The sequence below is a fragment of the Oncorhynchus mykiss genome, chromosome 12 (genome assembly GCF_013265735.2).
Source record: "Oncorhynchus mykiss isolate Arlee chromosome 12, USDA_OmykA_1.1, whole genome shotgun sequence".
NCBI lineage: Eukaryota > Metazoa > Chordata > Actinopteri > Salmoniformes > Salmonidae > Oncorhynchus > Oncorhynchus mykiss.
Window position 1 is genome coordinate 82,800,685 of NC_048576.1, and position 20,179 is coordinate 82,820,863.

At 41.9% G+C, this 20,179-nt stretch overlaps 1 protein-coding gene and 1 long non-coding RNA gene across 7 annotated transcripts in view; one reads left to right on the top strand and one right to left on the bottom strand.

The window, feature by feature from the left end:
- LOC110538659 overlaps positions 1–873 on the bottom strand; it is a 2,156-nt gene extending 1,283 nt beyond the window's left edge. Inside the window, exon 1 of the long non-coding RNA XR_002475791.2 lies at positions 748–873. This is a non-coding gene — a long non-coding RNA (uncharacterized LOC110538659). The remainder of the gene's footprint in view (positions 1–747) is intronic.
- LOC110538654 (nucleolar transcription factor 1) overlaps positions 1–20,086 on the top strand; it is a 20,778-nt gene extending 692 nt beyond the window's left edge. Inside the window, exons 2-24 of one of the 6 annotated variants that reach the window (XM_036938798.1) lie at positions 28–139; positions 259–456; positions 784–882; positions 2,804–2,901; positions 3,050–3,222; positions 3,375–3,458; positions 3,641–3,796; positions 3,965–4,029; positions 11,489–11,615; positions 11,753–11,863; positions 11,984–12,117; positions 12,232–12,373; positions 12,477–12,518; positions 15,348–15,446; positions 15,755–15,910; positions 16,133–16,279; positions 16,385–16,495; positions 16,583–16,671; positions 16,751–16,940; positions 17,043–17,090; positions 17,218–17,286; positions 17,396–17,515; positions 17,629–20,086. In XM_036938798.1, coding sequence (XP_036794693.1) covers positions 437–456; positions 784–882; positions 2,804–2,901; positions 3,050–3,222; positions 3,375–3,458; positions 3,641–3,796; positions 3,965–4,029; positions 11,489–11,615; positions 11,753–11,863; positions 11,984–12,117; positions 12,232–12,373; positions 12,477–12,518; positions 15,348–15,446; positions 15,755–15,910; positions 16,133–16,279; positions 16,385–16,495; positions 16,583–16,671; positions 16,751–16,940; positions 17,043–17,090; positions 17,218–17,286; positions 17,396–17,515; positions 17,629–17,748 — 2,400 coding nt within the window. In that variant the 5' untranslated portion in view covers positions 28–139; positions 259–436 and the 3' untranslated portion in view covers positions 17,749–20,086. Of the gene's footprint in view, positions 1–27; positions 140–258; positions 457–783; positions 883–1,836; positions 2,165–2,803; positions 2,902–3,049; positions 3,223–3,374; positions 3,459–3,640; positions 3,797–3,964; positions 4,030–11,488; positions 11,616–11,752; positions 11,864–11,983; positions 12,118–12,231; positions 12,374–12,476; positions 12,519–15,347; positions 15,447–15,754; positions 15,911–16,132; positions 16,280–16,384; positions 16,496–16,582; positions 16,672–16,750; positions 16,941–17,042; positions 17,091–17,217; positions 17,287–17,395; positions 17,516–17,628 lie in introns of those variants that run through there. The other 5 variants (XM_036938799.1, XM_021625612.2, XM_036938800.1 and 2 more) reach the window with 5 other exon arrangements.
- The last annotated feature ends 93 nt before the right edge of the window (positions 20,087–20,179 follow it).

Sequence of the window (20,179 nt, forward strand, 5' to 3'; positions counted from 1 at the left end):
TCAATATGGTTTATTTTCTCCCTTTAGTAATTTTAAAAGAACACCTCATCTTGAATGCCTTGTGTTAGCAAAACACTGACTGCTGTAGGGTAGACCATTCCGAGGTCGCCATACCCGAATCTCCTCTCCTTTACCACGGGTAAGAAATGCGAACTATAGGGTCTAAATAATATGGTGTAAATTGATAACATTTGCAGTGATTATGGACCACCGTCAATTTTGAATTTAATTCACCAATGTATCTTATTTTCTGCTAAGAATTGACTATTTCCGCGCCGAGACCTCCATGCGGTTGTTGACAGAACCAGCCGCCTCTCTGGTTAGCCATCATGGATCTCAGTTTAATATCTCACCGTGTGGGCTCGCCCTCTATCTCGCTTGACAACCATCATTGCCAACCTGCGAAAACCAGTCTTTGGTACTGTTATAGTTGCCTATGATCCTGGTGCGGGGCAGGTTAGTTACACACCCAGGCTTACTTTAAACCCCATTTCTTGCTAAGCATGTAGTGCGCCATCTGAGCTTGTCACGGTCGGTATCCTAACTGACTCGCGCTTTGCCTGTAGCATGGCGGCTCTGGGATCAACCTCGCGCCAGTGAACCATTTGCAATCTCGGATGTACAAATATTTCATTATGTGTGGTGTCAATTTGATACAATGTAACCGCGGATTGAAACCTTGTGAATGATGATAGATTGTAGTTAAGTATCCTAATTTCAATTCTGAAGATTAGCGAAGATTGTTACCATTTATTTCCCTTTTTCTTCATTCGTGTGCCTCAGTCTTCATGACCCATCCTCGCCACACGGCTACAAAACCTGGTTTACCCCGTGTTCAACAACAGCTGAAAGAAAATTCAGGGTGGACAGAACCGTTTCACGGTGAGTTTGTTCATTTAAATCGTTGTTTTTCAAGAAACACAACAGTGAATTTGTCTGTCTGAGATGAAGGATTTTCTAAACATGATTCTCTTTCATGGAGACGAGGTCAGTGTTCGGGTCGCAGTCGTTTGGAACTGGATTTTTTCCTATGGGTTTATGCAAAACTAGTAACGTTAGGCCGATACGTAATATTTTGGACGACCTATTACAAATACATTTATCTAGTTAACGTTACCTGCAATATTGATGTAAATGTTTATACAAAATAAAAACGTAAATCATTATCCATGGTGAATCCCCTGAAGTTAGCCAAGCTTTAGCTAGCTAGCATAAAAGTTGACTGGTCTGGTGGTGGTTTTCATATTTTAAATTTACAGTAGCTAACTACTACACATGTTTAAACCTTAAAATGTATAGATTATTGTCATTTGATTCTTTTCACAGGTGGCCACCGTGTTGGCTAACCTATTGCTGTAAATTAATGAAAATCTGATGGTTGCTAACATAATATAGCTAGCGAGCTAGCATTGAACCAGCGTAGTGCGGTTGCAAGTAGCTAGCGCGGTTGTTGGCTCGGTTGGAGTTTGTGGACCCCCAAACCATCTTCACATACCAGGATATTACTTTTACATTTCCCATAACTGCACTGATTAGTTGGGACACTAGCTAACTATGTCCAACCACTGTTTTAAGCGCATCATTAGACCAGCGATAATTGTATCCCCCCCTTAAATGCACTGGCAGTCCAACACAGGCTCGTGCGTACTATATCACCAAGAACTGGTAAACAACAGGCGGGGTGCTGACTGCAGAGTCGACATCACATATCCGAAATCGGTTACGCCTCGCGCAAGAATGTCCTGCTTTTTTGAATCTTTTTCGGTTTGATTATGGTTGCCCGCTTCGATACTAAAACGATTAAAGCATAGAAACGGGTCTCTGAGGACTATGCCCAACAATTTAATTTATTATAAAGCGTAATATGTATCCCTATTTGGCCCCTCGCAAGAGTCAGCCGATAGAGATTTAAGGCGGAGGCAGGTTTCAATTCCAGCTCAATGTTGGTAGTGTGGCTTTGTCGAGTGGTTCATTTGGTAGTAATGTTCCCTGGCCACCATTCCCCTTCGTTGGAGACCGAAAGCAGATCTCCCGTCCATAGTCAGCTGGTTGCCTACAGCTGCCTCTAAACGTTCGCTTCCTCCTTCTGTGGAACCTCCCCACCACCACTCCGGGAAAATCCTCCATTACCGACCGACAGAAGACATGGTCGACAGAAAGCAAAATAAGTTGCTACTTTAATGTAGAATAAGCTAGCCTATTTTCCAAATCGACATAAAGAACATTACCAGTCGTAGCCTTCTGCGGAGTTATTTGAGATGTGAAACCGTCACAAGCTATAGTCTGTCTCACCGTGTAGCGTAAACGTTTAGGGGCGGTGTAATAAACATTAATAACCATCATGTCGAGGTCGATTTTAATTTCTAGGATTTTAAGAGGCTGGAATTTCTTACCTAATAGCTTGTTTGGAATTATTAAAAGCAGTCGAATAATCTCTGTCCAATAAATCTTGTTTTCAGTATCACATTTTACACACTTATTTTAAAATGCAAGTCGATATACTAGTAGAATTATATACATTTTTAACCTCTAGCCTATGCCATTTCAAATGTGTTTAATCTCCAAGCATTATTTTTTCCCACATATTTCCTAATATCACAAGGCATAGCATTGGCTAAAGTAGTTTTCTGTTACTTTCTCACATTTGCATGCATTAGGTGTATGCATAGGTAACTTGGCTATTATGTATACTGTGTAGATACTTTTTTTTGCTGGCACAGTAGTGAGAGTAACTTGTATATTATTCACAGCCATTAAAAGAAATGGATAGTGTTTTATTGCGATCTGTTTTGTTTATGTGCAGGTTAAAGAAAGTACAGATGAATGGAGAAATGGACGCGTCCACTAAAGACCAAGGTGAGATCATAGTCAATCAACGTGAGATCATAGTAGACAATCAAGGTGAGATATAGTCACAACATGGAGCTTCTTCCTTCCATCCCATTCAGATTATTGTGCAAAATGGGGATATTCATGATTTTTTTCACTTCAGCCAGGATAATGGTTGCAGGACAGGCAAGCTGATGTGTGTGTCCTTGTGTGGCTATAGTGTGGACGCAGGACGACCTTCTGAATCTGCTAGAGGCCATGAAAGTCAATCTTCCCCAGAAGGACCTGGCCAAGTACAAGACGTCGGAGTCCCATCTGGACTGGGAGAAGGTGGCCTTCAACTCATTCACAGGAGAGATGTGCAAACAGAAGTGGAACGAGGTCTCCAAAGTGGTACGCCATGTCTCTTTCATGTTATACTGTGGACTGGGGTATTTATATTTGAGAATAAAAGTGGATTTCCAACTCTTGTCAGTTCAATATCTACATACTGCATCTTGCCTCTGCAATGTGTTTTATGTTGTTGTTCTGTGTCTTTGGTTCAGATCCGTAAATTTCGCACATTAACAGAGCTGATTTTCGATGCCCAAGACTTCATCAAGAACCCGTATAAGGGCAAGAAGCTGAAGGTGAACTGCATATCCTCTTTTTATGATAGACACTATCAGTTGATACTTTCACAGGTGACACATTATTTTCTTAGCAAATTCAGTCATTTGATGACTGATTTGACTGTCTTTTTGTGTGTAATTTTACTCCTATTTGGTATTGTTCTTTCGAATGTTCTTTTGTTTTATTTTTCACTGAACAGAAGCATCCAGATTTCCCTAAGAAGCCCCTGACACCATATTTCCGCTTCTTCATTGAGAAGAGGGCCAAGTATGCCAAGCTGCACCCTGAGATGAGCAACCTAGACCTCACCAAGATCCTCTCCATGAAGTACAGAGGGCTGCCTGACAAAAAGAAGGTCAGAAGCAGGGAGAGAGTGGGAAGGAAAGGAAGAGATTAAAGGGAGGGATATAGTGACGTTTGGGATGGGGGGGTAAATATGTTCTCCCTGGTAGATACAATTTATTTGAACTGAGTAATTTGCTGACGTTGCTCATGGTCGACTGACTTGTTTTTTTGACAACAGAAAAAATATCTAGAAGACTTCCAGAAAGACAAAGAAACGTTTGGGCACAGCATGTCAAAGTTCAGGTAAGGTTCAAATTTAGGTTATCTGCAACTGGAGTAAATCTATATTTGAAGGTGGGATTTCTCCATTGTGTTGAATGTATTTTAAATTGCTTGATGAGTATTTTTATTTAACCTTTATTTAACTAGGCAAGTCATTCAAGAACAAATTCTTATTTACAACGACGGCCTACCAAAAAGCAAAAGCCTCCTGCTGGGATTAAAAATAAAATATAAATATAGGACAAAACACACATTACGAAAAGAGACAAAACAACACGACATAAAGAGACCTAAGACCACAACATAGCAAGGCAGAAACGCATGACAACACAGCATGTTAGCAACACAACATAATAACAACATGGTACAAACATTATTGGGCACAGACAACAGCAGCATGAAGGTAGAGACAATAATACATCACACAAAGCAGCCACAACTGTCAGTAAGAGTGTCCATGATTGAGTCTTTGAATGAAGAGATTGAGAATAAACTGTCCAGTTTAAGTGTTTGTTGCAGCTCGTTCCAGTCTCTAGTTGCAGCGAACTGAGAAGAGAAGCAACCCAAGGATGTGTGTGCTTTGGGAACCTTTAACAGAATGTGACTGGCAGAATGGGTGTTGTATGTGGAGGATGAGGGCTGCAGAGATGGGTGTACAGAGATGACCAGTTTACAGAGGAGTATAGAGTGCAGTGATGTGTTCTACTGATCACCCCAATCCACAAAAGTAGAGACAAATTTCACCCCAATTACTGCCGTGGGATATGCGTCAACAGAAACCTTGGGAAAATCCTCTGCGTTATCATTAACAGCAGACTCATACATTTCCTCAGTGAAAACGATGTACTGAGCAAATGTCAAATTGGCTTCTTACCATATTATTGTACGACAGACCACGTATTCACCCTGCACACCCTAATTGACAAACAAAACAAAGGCAAAGTCTTCTCATGCTTTGTTGATTTCAAAAAAGCCTTCGACTCAATTTGCCATGAGGGTCTGCTATACAAATTGATGGAAAGTGGTGTTGGGGGAAGATAGCCTAGTGGTTAGAGTGTCGGGCCAGTAACCGAAAGGTTACGAGCTCATGGCTGCTGGTAGACTCTTGACTCATTCCCCTCTCATTCAGCCCCTCTCCCCGAGCTGACAAGGTAAAAATCTGTTGTTCTGCCCCATAACAAGGCAGTTAACCCACTGTTCCTAGGCCGTCATTGTAAATAAGAATTTGTTCACAACTTACTTGCCTAGTAAGTAGCATTGGTGGCAAATCTGATGGCCGAATGATAAAAAACATCTATCCGCTCAAGAGCACCCTTACCTGCTGATCTATAAATTTGTCTCTGTAATCTAGATGGTCATCTGAATCACAGCCTACTTTGCCAAACGGGTGATTTAACTGGCGAGTGGAACTAGCGGAACCCCTTTCCCAGACCGGTTAAATCACCCGTTTGGCGAAGTAGGCTGTGATTCAGATGACCATCTAGATTACAGAGACATAATTTATAGATCAGCAGGTAAGGGTGCTCTTGAGCGGATAGATGTTTTTTATCATTCGGCCATCAGATTTGCCACCAATGCTACTTACTAGGCAAGTAAGTTGTGAACAAATTCTTACACTTACCATTTAGCCAGTGAAATTGCAGGGCGCCAGGGCGCCAAATTCAAACAGAAATCTCATAAATCAACATTTTCAAACATACAAATATTAGGCACCATTTTAAAGATAAAATGCTCGTTAATCCAGCCACAGTGTCTGATTTCAAAAAGGCTTTACAGCTAAAGCTCCACAAACGATTGTTAGGTCACCACCAAGTCACAGAAAAACACAGCCATTTTTCCAGCCAAAGAGAGGAGTCACAAAAAGCAGAAATACAGATAACATTAATCACTAACCTTTGATGATCTTCATCAGATGACATTCATAGGACTTCATGTTACACAGTACATGTATGTTTTGTTTGATAAAGTGCATATTTATATCCAAAAATCTCATTTTACATTGGCGTGTTATGTTCAGTAGCTCCAAAACATGCGGTGATTTTGCAGAGAGCCACATCAATTCACAGAAATACTCATCATAAACATTGATAATAGATACAACTATTATACATGGAACTTTAGATAAACTTCTCCTTAATGTAACCACTGTGTCAGATTTAAAAAAAAAAAACTTAACAGAAAAAGCATACCATGCAATAATCTGAGTACGGCGCTCAGAGCCCAAACCAGCCAAAGAAATATCCGCCATGTTGTGTAGTCAACATTAGTCAGAAATAGCATTATAAATATTCACTTACCTTTGATGATCTTCATCAGAATGCACTCCCAGGAATACCAGTTACACAAATGTTTGATTTGTTCAATAAAGTTCATCATTTATATCCATATACCTCCTTTTGTTAGGGCGTTTGGTAAACAAATCCAAACGCGCGTAGAAGTCCAGCAGAAAGGTCGGACGAAAAGTCCAAAACTGTTATGTTACTGGTCGTAGAAACATATCAAACGAAGTATATAATCAATCTTTAGGATGTTTTTAACATACATCTTCAATAAAGTCCCAACCGGAGAATTCCTTTGTCTGTAGAAAAGCAATGGAACGCGAGGTAACTTTCACATGACCGTGCGTCACGAGCTCATGGTGGCAGACTCTTGACTCATTCCCCTGTCATTCAGCCCCCCTTCACAGTAGAAGCCTGAAACAACATTCTGAAGACTGTTGACATCTAGTGGAAGCCTTAGGAAGTGCACGATGACCAATATCCCACTATCTTCAATAGGGGCTGAGTTGAAAAACTACAAACCTCAGATTTCCTGCTTCCTGGTTGGATTTTTTTCTCAGGTTTTCGCCTGCCATACGAGTTCTGTTATACTCACAGACATCATTCAAACAGTTTTAGAAACTTCAGAGTGTTTTCTATCCAATACTACTAATAATATGCACATATTAGCATCTGGGACTGAGTAGCAGGCAGTTTACTCTGGGCATGCTTTTCATCCAAAAGTGAAAATGTTGCCCCCCATCCCAATTAAGTTAACAAGCTCATTCGCGAAAGAAGCACTGTCGTTGCACCAATGTGTACCTAACCATAAACATCTATGCCTTTCTTAAAATCAATACACAAGTATATCTTTTTGAACTTGCCTGCTAACATGAATTTCTTTTAACTAGGGAAATTGTGTCACTTCTCTTGCATTCTGTGCAAGCAGAGTCAGGGTATATGCAACAGTTTGGGCCACCTGGCTCATTGCGAACTGTGTGAAGACCATTTCTTCCTAACAAAGACCGTAATTAATTTGCCAGAATTGTACATAATTATGACATAACATTGAAGGTTGTGCAATGAATCAGCAATATTTAGACTTAGGGATGCCATCCGTTAGATAAAATACGGAACAGTTCTGTATTTCACTGAAAAAAATAAACTTTTTATTTTCGAAATGATAGTTTCCGGATTTGACCATATTAATGTCCTACGGCTTGTAATTCTCTGTGTTTATTATATTATAATTAAGTTTATGATTTGATAGAGCAGTCTGACTGAGTGGTGGTAGGAAGCAGCAGGCTTGTGAGCATTCATTCAAACTGCACTTTCCTGCATTTACCAGCAGCTCTTCACTGTGCTTCAAGCATTGCGCTGTTTATGACTTCAAGTCTATCAACTCCCGAGATTAGGCTGGCAATACTAAAGTGCCTATAAGAACATCCAATAGTCAAAGGTATATGAAATACAAATGGTATAGAGGGATATAGTCCTATAATTCCTATAATAACTACAACCTAAAACTTCTTACCTGGGAATATTGAAGACATGTTAAAAGGAACCACCAGCTTTCATATGTTCTCATGTTCTGAGCAAGGAGCTTAAACGTTAGCATTTTTACATGGCCACATATTGCACTTTACTTTCTTCTCCAACACTTTGTTTTTGCATTATTTAAACCAAATGGAAAATTTTTCATTATTTATTTGAGACTAAATAGATTTTATTGATGTATTATATTAAGTTAAAATAAGTGTTCATTCAGTATTCAGTAATAATTGTCATTATTACTATATATATATATATATATATATATATATATATATATATATATATATATATATATATATATATATATATATATATATATATATATATATATATATATATATATATATATATATATTTTAAAAAAAATAGGCCGATTTTAAATCGGTATCGGCTTTTTTGGGTCCTCCAATAATTGGTATCGGCGTTGAAAAATCATAATCGGTCGACCTCTAGTAGAGAGCTTGTTGGACACTAAAAGCTTTGTTGTAGAGCATTTAACACAACATCTGGGGAGGGGCCAGCTGAGTATAAGACTATCATCTGCATATAAATGTATGAGAGAGCTTCCTACTGCCTGAGCTATGTTGTTGAAGTAAGTTGAGAAGAGAGTGGGGCCTAGGATCGAGCCTTGGGGTACTCCCTTGTTGACAGGCAGTAGCTGAGATAGCAGATGTTGTGACTTTAAACACTGCACTCTTTGAGAGAGGAAGTTAGCAAACCAGGCCAAAGACCTCAGACACCAATACTCCTTAGCCAGCCCACAAGAATGGAATGGTCTACCGTATCAAAGCTTTGGCCAAGTCAATAAAAATAGCAGCACAACATTGCTTAGAATCAAGGGCAATGGTGACATTGAGGACCTTTTTAAGGTTGCAGTGACACATCCATAACCTGAGCTGAAACCAGATTGCATACCTAAGAGAATACGAAAGACCTCAAGAAAGCCAGTCAGTTGATTATTATAGTTTTTCCAACACTTTTGATAAACGGGGCAAAATAGAAATAGGCCTATAACAGTTCGGATCAGAATGATCTCCCCCTCAAAATAAAGGATGAACTGTGGCTGCCTTCCAAGCAATGGGTACCTCCCCAGAAAGGAGAGACTGGTTAAAAGATCAGAGATAGGCTTGGCGATGATAGCCTTAAAGAAGAAAGGGTTGAAACCATCTGACCCAGATGTTTTTTTGGGGTCAAGTTTAAGGAGCTCCTTTAGCACCTCGGACTCCGTGACTGCCTACATGGAGAAACTTTGTAGTGGGGCAGAGGAAAAAGAGGGAGAAGCATCAGAGATTGTCACATTAGAAGGGGTGGGAGATGAGGAAAATGTTGGATGGGCAGTGAGGCATGGCTGAGTCATAGGAATCCTGACTTAATGAAGTGGTGATTAAAGAGCTCATTCATGTGCTTCTTGTCAGTAACAACCACATCATCAACATTAAGGGACAGGGGCAGCTGCGAGGAGGAGGGTTTATTCTCCATGTCCAGAGCTTCTTGGGGTTAGACCCATAGAGAGAGAACTGCTCCTTAAAGTAACTAACTTTGGCCTTCCGGATAGCCTGAGTGCACTTATTTCTCATGTGTCTGAACGAGAGCCCGTCAGCCTGAGTATGCGTGTGTGCCGAGCCTTTCACCTAATGCAATTCTTGAGGTGGATTAACTGCAAGATCACAGTTGGACCAGGGGCTGAACCTGTTTTTAATTCTCATTTTCTTTGTGTGCATGTTTGTTAACAATACCACAGAAAATATTTTAAAAAAAGAACGTCCAAGCATCTTCGATAGGGGATCAAGCTGATTATATACCATTTTAGAGGCCAGTTCATGAAGGAAGACTTGCTCATTTAAAGTTTTTTTAGCAAGCGTCTATGACACATCAGGACAGCTCGTTTCACTGACCAGCCATTACGAACACAGGCTGTAAAACATTGTTCATTAAGGTCATTACAGAAAACACCAGCCTTATACCTATCAGGATTATTTGTGAGGATAACATTGAGGAGAGTAGCCTTTTCTGGGTGTTTGGAGTCATACCTTGTGGGATTGGTAATAATCTGAGAAAGATTTAGGGAGTCCCATTGCTTTAGGACATGGTCAGGTGGTTTAAGCATGTCTTAGGGCAGTTAGGGTACAGGCCGGTGCTGATGGGAGGACGATAGCACCCAGCAACAGTCAACAAAAAGCCATTTGAAAGTTGTAATGCTTAAAACCAGCAAATCAAATTGTTCGGAGACCGACTTGGTGGAGACAACCAAGCACGGAAGGTGATCCTTGGTAAAGATTGCCACTCCCCCACCTTTGGAAGATCTGTATTGCCAAAAAAGATTATAAGCAGAAAGGTTAACATTAGTATTCAAAACACTCTTCCTTAACCACGTCTCAGTAATGACCAACACATCTGGAGCTGTGAACGCACACCTTCAATTGATACATTTTAGGTAATAAGCTTCTAGTGTTAATGTGCTGAAAACCCAGGCTTTTACAAGAGCAGAAATCAGTGAAGCAGAGCACAAGTCAGAATTAGGGCTAGCAACAGTAGATGGGCTCGGGTGTACATGCAGATTTCCAGATGTCATCAACAGTAATACAATCAAGGCACGGCATATTACATGGAGAGCTCTGCAGTGCTGATTTATGACATCTGAATGTGCATCAGATGGCAACAAGATCCTATTGTACAGCAATTTCATCAGGTAACATGAATGCAAAGCCGGCGAGAGGTGGTTAGAATAGGATGGAAGGTCAAAAGTCAGTGTAACCAATAGTCAAGAGTCCCGAGAACAAACAGTCTGTCCCACGGTTTGGTAAAGAAAGTTTGTAGTCAATAAAGCATGCAGGAGTCATGAGGCAAATGGAAAAATGCACAAGAGAAAAAATAAGCCATTGTAAGTTCAGAGTCACTCGCCCCAACAGTGCGCGTGTGCTGGAGGCGAGCAAAATCTCAGGAGAGAGGGGAGTGTGGTGGGGGTACCTGTACCAGACAGGGGGAGACAGGCCAGGGCAGACGGTGAACAGATCGCCAGGTGGAATTTAACCCGCATTGCAGCAGGCAACGGGGGTAGGTGTCACACCCATGGGAGAAGCTTCTATTTCTGGAGGCAGATTTCTTGTAGAAAATGCCAGTGAATGGTCTTTGAACAGCAGGAGGGGGCTTCAAAGGGCGCTTCAAAGATTCCTGCCACTTGTTGGGCCCAAAGGCCTCGACACCCTTTACTTTACACCTCAGTGCTAATTAAAGTTGTATTTGGTCTGTCCTTGCAAGCCTGGCAGCCTTAACTCAGCATTCAGTCCCCATAAAGTAAAATATCATTGTTTTCTTTTTTTTCCTTCTTGGCTTTCAAAATAGCATCAGACCAAACACTACTCACTTAGTTCCAGGTTGGACGGTATCATCAGGTCTCTACTGTTTGTTTGCTAGAGCCCCTCCGTATAGCTTGGAAAAAGGAAACCTTGGTAGCAGTAATCTCTCCGGTTAATTTTGGTCAAAATTAGGTTTTTAGGTTTGAAGACCATGCTGTGGAGGGTAGCATCCTGCATACGTCCCTGCCGAAAAATCAAAGTTTATCTAACTCCAAGTCTATTCTTTTGTAAAAAAACATGTTAACATGTGAGAGCTCACATGTAGCTGTCTCTCTCTCTCACAGTAGTCATTGGGTTTCTGTGTGACTATAGGGAGGACCATCCCGACCTGGTGGAGAGCATGGCAAAGAAAGGTTCTAATGTGCCAGAGAAACCCAGGACGCCTCAGCAGCTATGGTACAGTCACGAGAAAAAGGCCTTCCTCAAAACACACGCAGACGTGAGTTACGCTTTTCAGGACCGTTTGTTAGCACCTACAAAAACACAATGTTCACACTCAATGCTAACGTGCTAAAGTTGAACTATGTCCATCTGAAGCAACATATATGTTCTAGAATCTATAATATCTGTTATTAGGCGACCACCAAAGACATTAAAGACAGTCTTGGGAAGCAGTGGACACAGCTGTCAGACAAAAAGAGACTCAAGTGGATTGCCAAGTCCCTGGAGATGCACAAAGCATATGAGGTGCGAGCATCCTCAAATATGAGGCACAAGACTCTGAAGATGGCCAGATTACTGCCTGACTTGGCTATTTCCAAGAGGGTTAATTGATTTTTAACCCGTGACCCTGTTTGTTTTCCACAGGAGGTGATGAAGGGCTTCATTGAGACTCACCCAGAGCTCAACATGAGCAACGAGGACATCGTCAAGTCCACCCTTACCAAGGCTGAGAGACATCTGAAGGACAAATCTGATGGCAGGCCAGACAAACCACCCCCGTGAGTACTAATCCACACCAGCACACTTTTAATCTTACCACTGGGTGATCACATTGTTAACTGGACTTGGTGACGAGGGTTGTGACCGTGTTGTGTATTCTGTGTGTTTTATAGGAATGGTTACTCCATGTTCTGTGCTGAGTTGATGTCCAGTATGAAGGACGTACCCAGTACAGAGCGCATGGTCATGTGCAGCCAGCAGTGGAAGCTGCTAAAACAGAACGAGAAGGACGGCTACCAGAAACGCTGCGAGCAGGTCTGTACTTCACTAGCAGGTGGACTGTTCACTCCAATGTTGACTTTTTGGACATACTGTCAGAAGTCCTAAGTGCTCAACTTTTCACAATTCTCTTTTTCAGAGAAAGAAAGAATACGAAGTCGAGATGAACCGGTTTCTTTGTGTAAGTTTGTTTTTCTACATGTATGTGTGTGTTTGTATATAGTTGAAGTTGGAAGTTTACATACACTGACACAGAACCCAAACCGGCTGCGCGTATGTGCCATCGTGCATACATTTATTTTGTCCCCCCACACCAAACGTGATCACGAAACGCAGGTTAAAATATCAAAACAAACTCTGAACCAATTACATTAATGGGGACAAGTCAAAGCATTAAACATGTATGGCAATTTAGCTAGCTTGCACTTGCTAGCTAATTTGTCCCATTTAGCTAGCTTGCAGTTGCTAGCTAATTTGTCCTGGGATATAAACACTGAGTTGTTATTTTACCAGAAATGCACAAGGTCCTCTACTCTGACAATTAATCCACACATAAAACGGTCAACTGAATCGTTTCTAGTCATCTCTCCTCCTTCCAGGCTTTTTCATCTTTGAACTTATATGGTGATTGGCATCTAAACTTTCGTAGTATTACCACCACGACCGGCAACACAGTTCATCTTTCAATCACCCACGTGGGTATAACCAATGAGGAGAAGGCACGTGGGTACCTGCTTCTATAAGCCAGCAGCATACCACCCTGCATCCCACTGCTGGCTTGCTTCTGAAGCTAAGCAGGTTTGGTCCTGGTTGGTCCCTGGATGGGAGACCAGATGCTGCTGGAAGTGGTGTTGGAGGGCTAGTAGGAGGCACTCTTTCCTCTGGTCTAAAAAATATTCTAATGCCCCTGGGCAGTGTTTGGGGACACTGCTCTGTGTAGGGTGCCGTCTTTCGGATGGGATGTTAAACGGGTGTCCTAACTCTCTGAGGTCATTAAAGATCCCATGGCACTTATCGTAAGAGTAGGGGTGTTAACCCTGGTGTCCTGGCTAAATTCCCAAGCTGTCCCTCATACCATCATGGTCACCTAAATTCCCAGCTTACAATTGGCTCATTTATCCCTCTCCTCTCCTGTAACTATTCCCCAGGTCGTTGCTGTAAATGAGAATGTGTTCTCAGTCAACTTACCTGGTAAAATAATAATACAAAATTAAACGAGGAGATGGGAGACCTTGCAGTGCGATCTGCGTCAGAAATAGAAAGGACTTCTATTTTAGCCCTTGGCAATGCAGACGCTCGTGAGCAGTGTGGGTGCAAAAATTGAACAAAATAGATTTCTACATTTATTTTGCAACGCTCGCTTGCGGTGTAGTCAGGGTTTTAGGAGTCATTAAAACTTGTTTTTCAACCACTCCACAAATTTCTTTTTAACAAGTCGGTTAGGAGATCTACTTTGTGCATGACACAAGTAATTTTTCCAACAATTGTTTACAGACAAATTATTTCACTTATAAATTCACTATCACAATTCCAGTGGTTCAGAAATGTTCATATACTAAGTTGACTGTGCCTTTTAAACAGCATGGAAAATTCCAGAAAATGATGTAATGGGTTTAGAAGCTTCTGATAGGCTTATTGACATCATTTGAGGCAATTGGAGGTGTGGCTGTATGTCAAGGCCTACCTTCAAACTCAGTGCCTCTTTGCTTGACACCATGGGAATATCAAAAGAAATCAGCCAAAGACCTCAGAAAAAATGTGTAGACCACCACAAGTCTGGTTCATCCTTGGGAGCAATTTCCAGATGCCTGAAGGTACCACATTCATCTGTACAAACAATAGTATGCAAGTATAAACACCATAGGACCACGCATCAAACCGCTCAGGAAGGAGATGCATTCTGTCTCCTAGAGATGAACGTACTTTGGTGCGAAAGTGCTAATCAATTCCAGAACAACAGCAAAGGACCTTGTGAAGATGCTGGAGGAAACGGTATAAATGTATCTATATCCACAGTAAAACGAGTCCTATATCGACATAACCTGAAAGGCCGCACAGCAAGGAAGAAGCCACTGCTCCAAGTCTGCCATAACAAAGCCAGACTACGGCTTGCAACTGCACATGGGGACAACAATCGTACTTTTTGGAGAAATGTCCTCTAGTCTGATGAAACAAAAATATAACTGTTTGGCCATAATGACCATCGTTATGTTTGGGGGAAACAGGGGGAGGCTTGCAAGCCAAAGAACACCATCCCAACCGTGAAGCACGGGGGTGGCAGCATGATGTTGTGGGGGTGCTTTGCTGCAGGAGGGACTGGTGCACTTCACAAAATAGATGGAATCATGAGAATGGAAAATTATGTGGATATATTGAAGCAAAATCTCAGACATCAGTCAGGAAATGAAAGCTTGGTCGCAAATGGGTCTTCCAAATCAACAATGATACCAAGCATACTTCCAAAGTTGTGGCAAAATGGCTTAAGGACAACAAAGTCAAGGTATTGGAGTGGCCATCACAAAGCCCTGACCTCAATCCTATAGACAGTTTGTGTGTAGAACTGAAATGTCGTGTGCGAGCAAGGAGGCCTACAAACCTGACTCCGTTACACCAGCTCTGTCAGGAGGCATGGGCCAAAATTCGCCCAACTTATTGTGGGAAGCTTATGGAAGACTATCCAAAACTTTTGACCCAAGTTAAATAATTTAAAGGCAATGCTACCAAATATGAATTGAGTGTATGTAAACTTCTGACCCACTGGGAATGTGATGAAAGAAATTAAAGCTGAAATAAATCATTATCTCTACTATTATTCTGACATTTAAAAATGAAGTGTTGATCCTAACTGACCTAAAACAGGGAATTTTTACTGGGATTAAATGTCAGGAATTGTGAAAAACTGAGTTTAAATGTATTTGGCTAAGGTGTATGTAAACATCCGACTTCAACAGTATCTAGTGAATGAGAGCAGAGGCAGTATGTATGTTATTTACTCAGTGTCTGTCTGCAGAGTATATCAGAGGAGGAGCAGCAGCGTGTGCTGGGGGAGCAGAAGATGATTGGCTTTAAGAAGGGTAGCGGGGGCAGCAAAAAGAAGAGCAGAGCAAAGGTAAGTCCCACAATGCGTCAGTATCACTCACCTCATCAGCTCCACATATTTCACAATAACAATCATAAGGAAGTATGAAATGGAGATGACTGTAATTTTATCCATCTCAGACAAAATAGATATTGACTGTAGTATGCATTATTTCACTGGTATTGTCACAGCCCTACTTTCTGCTTACAAGCATGGCAAGGATGAACATTTTAGATTTTTTTTACAAATTCAATTGGATCAAGGGGTGTGTGCTTCACTTTTCCTGTTGCAATAAAGTTGTATTGAATTGAAAAAAGCTCCCATCGCTTAAATTGCAGCCTAGCCCAGAGAAGCCCAAAAGGCCCATCTCGGCCATGTTCATCTTCTCTGAAGAGAAACGTCCCAAGCTGCAGCAAGAGCGACCAGACCTGTCTGACAGTGAGCTCACCAGGCTGCTGGCACGCATGTGGAACGAGCTCTCAGATAAGAAGAAGGTACACACCCCAGTTTAATACACACTACCATAGTGCAGCTGAGGGAGGGTTCTGAGCAGTAAGATGCAGTATATAAATATCTATGGTATAGAATAAAATGCAGTACGATGCATGACCGCATCAATTATATGGCATCGGCTTGTGTCGATTAAAGGGGATTTCTGGTTTCAGCCTCTACCTGTGATTGTTAGCTAAATAACTGACGTTGTCTTCCCCCTGTAGGAGAAGTACAAGCGCCTTGAGACGGTCCTGAAGGCAGAGTCTGTGAAGAAGGGACAAGAGGAGCGCAGCCGGCTGCCAGACACCCCCAAGACTGCACAGGACATCTGGCAGCAGAGCGTCATAGGAGACTACCTGGCCAGGTTCAAGGTGGGTGACACAACTATGACCTTGGATCAGGACTGCCTTTTAAAGCATGTCAACTGCTTCTCCCCTTGTCCTGACTATCTACCTCATTCCTCCTGTGCTTTACAGAACGACCGGCCAAAAGCCCAGAAAGCCATGGAAGCCACTTGGAACACCATGGAGAAGAAGGAGAAGATCATGTGGATTAAGAAGGCAGCTGAGGACCAGAAACGATACGAGGTAAGTGGAATCCAATGTGTCTGAAAGGCAGAGGCCCCAGACATTTAAGTGTCCATTGAGACTTACTGGCACTCTTTTTGCTGACAGAGGGAGCTGAGTGAGATGCGCTCTCCTGCAACCATCATTGCCTCAGGGAAGAAGATGAAATTTGACGGTGAACCCAAGAAACCCCCTTCGTGAGTGTATTTCTGATGGAGTGCTTCTGTCTGTTTTTGATAACTATATTGATCTAGGATTTGTAAACGTACCTTTCAGGAATGGCTACCAGAAGTTCTCTCAGGAGATGCTGTCCAACGGAGAGCTGAACCACCTCCCTATGAAGGAACGCATGGGGGAGATCGGGGGCCGCTGGCAGAGGCAGCCCCAGAAGGAGAAGGACCGCTACAAAAAGATCGCTGAGGAGAAACAGAAGCTGTACAAAGTAGAGCTGGAGCGGTGGCTGGCGGTACGCCATCTTTGATTTGTTGCAGACACTAAGTGCATTGAACATCCTAGAAATTGTGTGCCTGTAATGACCTGACGAATTAAAATGTCCCTGCTTTCACAGAGCTTGTCCTCACAAGAAAGAAATGTGTACAAGGAGTACAACTCACAAGTAAGTCGTCCGTGCTATTCTATTATGCCTTAGAGTGAGTGTTACCACAAACTCTCCCTGTAGTTGCTGGCAAATTAACATGTAAACAAACTGAGTGTTAATCTTAATCTTCTATTGTCTTCCTCAGAAAAGAAAAACCCCAGTGAAACCAGGAGGCACTGCAGCCAAAGTTAAGGCCAAGGTAATCAAGAAGTCGGTAAGTCCCAGCTCTGTTCAGTTTATCATTACCACTCACTCTACTTTTACTTTTACTACTCTGCTCTAAGTCAAACATCATTCATCTCTGACAATCAATCTTCCCCCAGGACACAGAGGATGATGATGATGATGATGAGGAGGAGGAAGAGAAGGAGGCTGCCTCATCAGATAATGATTCTTCCAGTGCAGAGGACAGTGAGGAGGAAGATGATGATGATGACGATGATGTTAGTTTTCAGACTTGGGTGAAATTCATCATTGCTGTTGGAAATTATAATGGTGCCCTTGACTGACATGACTTGAGGCTAATGTTCTTGTTGTGCGACACCTACTCTTGCAGAATGAAGAAGACGACGATGATGACGATGATGATGAGGCGGAGGATAAAGAGAACAAGTCGGAGGGGAGTAGCAGCAGTGACTCGAGCTCAGTGGAGACATCGGACTCTGATTCAGACTGAAACTGGTCCATGGTGACCCAAGAGAGACTGAGCAGCGCTGAGCCAAGAGTTCGGGGACCGCTGCCACTGTGCCGGCCCTGCTCTCCTCACAACCCACCACCAGAGGGAGCCCCTGCCCCACCATGTCCATTTCTCACTCGTTTTCTCTCTTCTGTGTTTCTTCATTGGTGTTCTGTACAAGGAGGGTGAAGACCCTAACACCACCACATCATGCCCTTCATCTGTTATTCCTCCAACCCTGCCTTGACCTGCTCCCCTGCCCAGCCCACACAACGCTGGGTTCAGGTGGGGACATTTGGCTTCCTTTCTATATTCTGTGGCTAATAGGTTTCTATTAGCTTTTTTGGGGGTGACTGTTGATTTTGGCCCCATCCTGTTTTGTCAGTGTCTGTCATATGCTAGAGGCCACGGTTGTGAATGGGGGAGCGGGGAGTTGTGAACAGGCCTCCGAGAGCCAAAGAACCTATTTGACTGTGGGGTTATTTTGGGGTGGGGGGTGCAGGGGACCAAATAATTGCACTCTTGAGAATGTTTCCTTTAGTCTTTTGTTCTTCAGCGCCTCTCAACTTTCGTCCTGCTCTCAATGTGTATGTTTTAATTATTAGGTTCTTAACGAGGTGGTATCTTCAGGAAAAATTAAGCCATTATGAATGTCTCTTGTTGTTGCTGGAAATTTAGAGGAGATGTATTCATCCACAGTTTTAGTTAGATTTGGATGCATTTAGAAAAATGGCTTTTACCTGTCTTTGACAGGTGTTCAAGTTCAAAGGTGACTGACAGTCTATTTATTTATGCTACATAGAAATGCGTCCAAGCTTTTTTGGGGGACAATTTCAAGGGTCTTTGTGGAGCAAGTCCAAGACAATTCTGTTTGACTCATGTTGGTTCTCATGTTGATTTTTCAGTTTAGATTTGTTCATCCACTGGCCTGTTGAACAGAATAAATAATGAATGTTTCTTAGTGGTATCAAAGGAATATATCGTTTATCGATTAAGAGTTTTTGCTTGCCACTCTTACAGAGTAGTTATTTTTTTCCCGGACTGCAGATAACAAACAGACTATGTTGTACAATTTAATATTGGTTTTGATTTCTTCCTTGAACCACTGTTTTACACTTCTATTTGATCTAAAGCTGATTTAATGAATTTGTTTTAATAATGTCGAGGGCTGTGGTCAGTTCCATTTGAAATCAGGGATAGATTGAAATGGATCCATTTAGTTCTTTTAAATTAAATTAAATTGACCCCAACCCCGATATTCTTTTAGTCAAAGTATCCCAAAAAATCTTTGCACTTCATGTAAGCCTGTCCCATACTTCCTGTGGTAAACTGTTCAGCCCCTTCATGTGTTTGTATGAGAGCGACTGCATTGGTGTATGCTGTCTGCATCCTGTGTTTGACTGTGGCTTCGATTATCTACTCTTCTCCGTGTGTGTACTTCTCCACTGCCCAAGGATTAAAAAACATTTGCTTGGTGAGAGAATGGGCTAGACTGTGTTCCTAAAAATGTTTCTTACACCAGTTGCATGCTTTTAAATCCTTGAGGGGCAGTGAACGAGTTTGCACTTATGGGAGAAGGGTACAGAACCCGACTGCAATCTGTGAAGGATGTATGTGCCTGTGTGGTGTAGGAGGCACTTCTCATCCCATTACAACACAAACACCTTGATGAAGATTTGTGTTAATGCCCTTTTCTCAAAATTATTAAAGCTGAGTTATGTGTGGTCCTGTTGGTTACCAGCACAAGGACAGATGTGTTAGACGACCCACTGGACAGGTTACGTCATAAGTTTAACTTGTTTCCAGGGCAGTACAATGGGTTAACAATGGCCCCAGTTTTAAATGGGACTGAATTAGTCCATTTCTAAATCTCATAATTGTTGATTAACACCAGCATGGTGGGCTATATATGATTTGGTGAAGGGAATGTGGGAAATGTTATGGAGGGTGGGATACTGGATTCGGGAAAGGGATTTGGGGAAAGGTGTTGCCAATGGGGATACAACATACTGTTTGTATGGTATTTGTAAATATTGCTTTTTTTGTATTGTGTGGAATTACTTTGATTTGTAGTTTGATTTATTTGGCCAAGTCTTGTCAGTGGCTCCGTCGGAGGTGGGAGTCCATTGCTTGCAGGGGAAACGTTTTTGATTGTGTTTGTCCGTTTTAGTTATCTCTCCCCATGTTGGTTTCTTTGTATAAATGACTAAATGAGAACGGCTTTACAGATTTGTACTGCTGATCATTTGACACATTTTTGATGTTTTCTATAGCGGAGGGTGTTATGTCCCTGCTATTTAAGCATTTGGCAAATAAACTTGGTCTTTAATAAAGTATACATATTGCATTCATTCTTTTTTTACAAATGATTGTAGGTGTTATATGATGGATGTTGAAGACAATTGCCTACTGAAAATGGATAATGGACCAA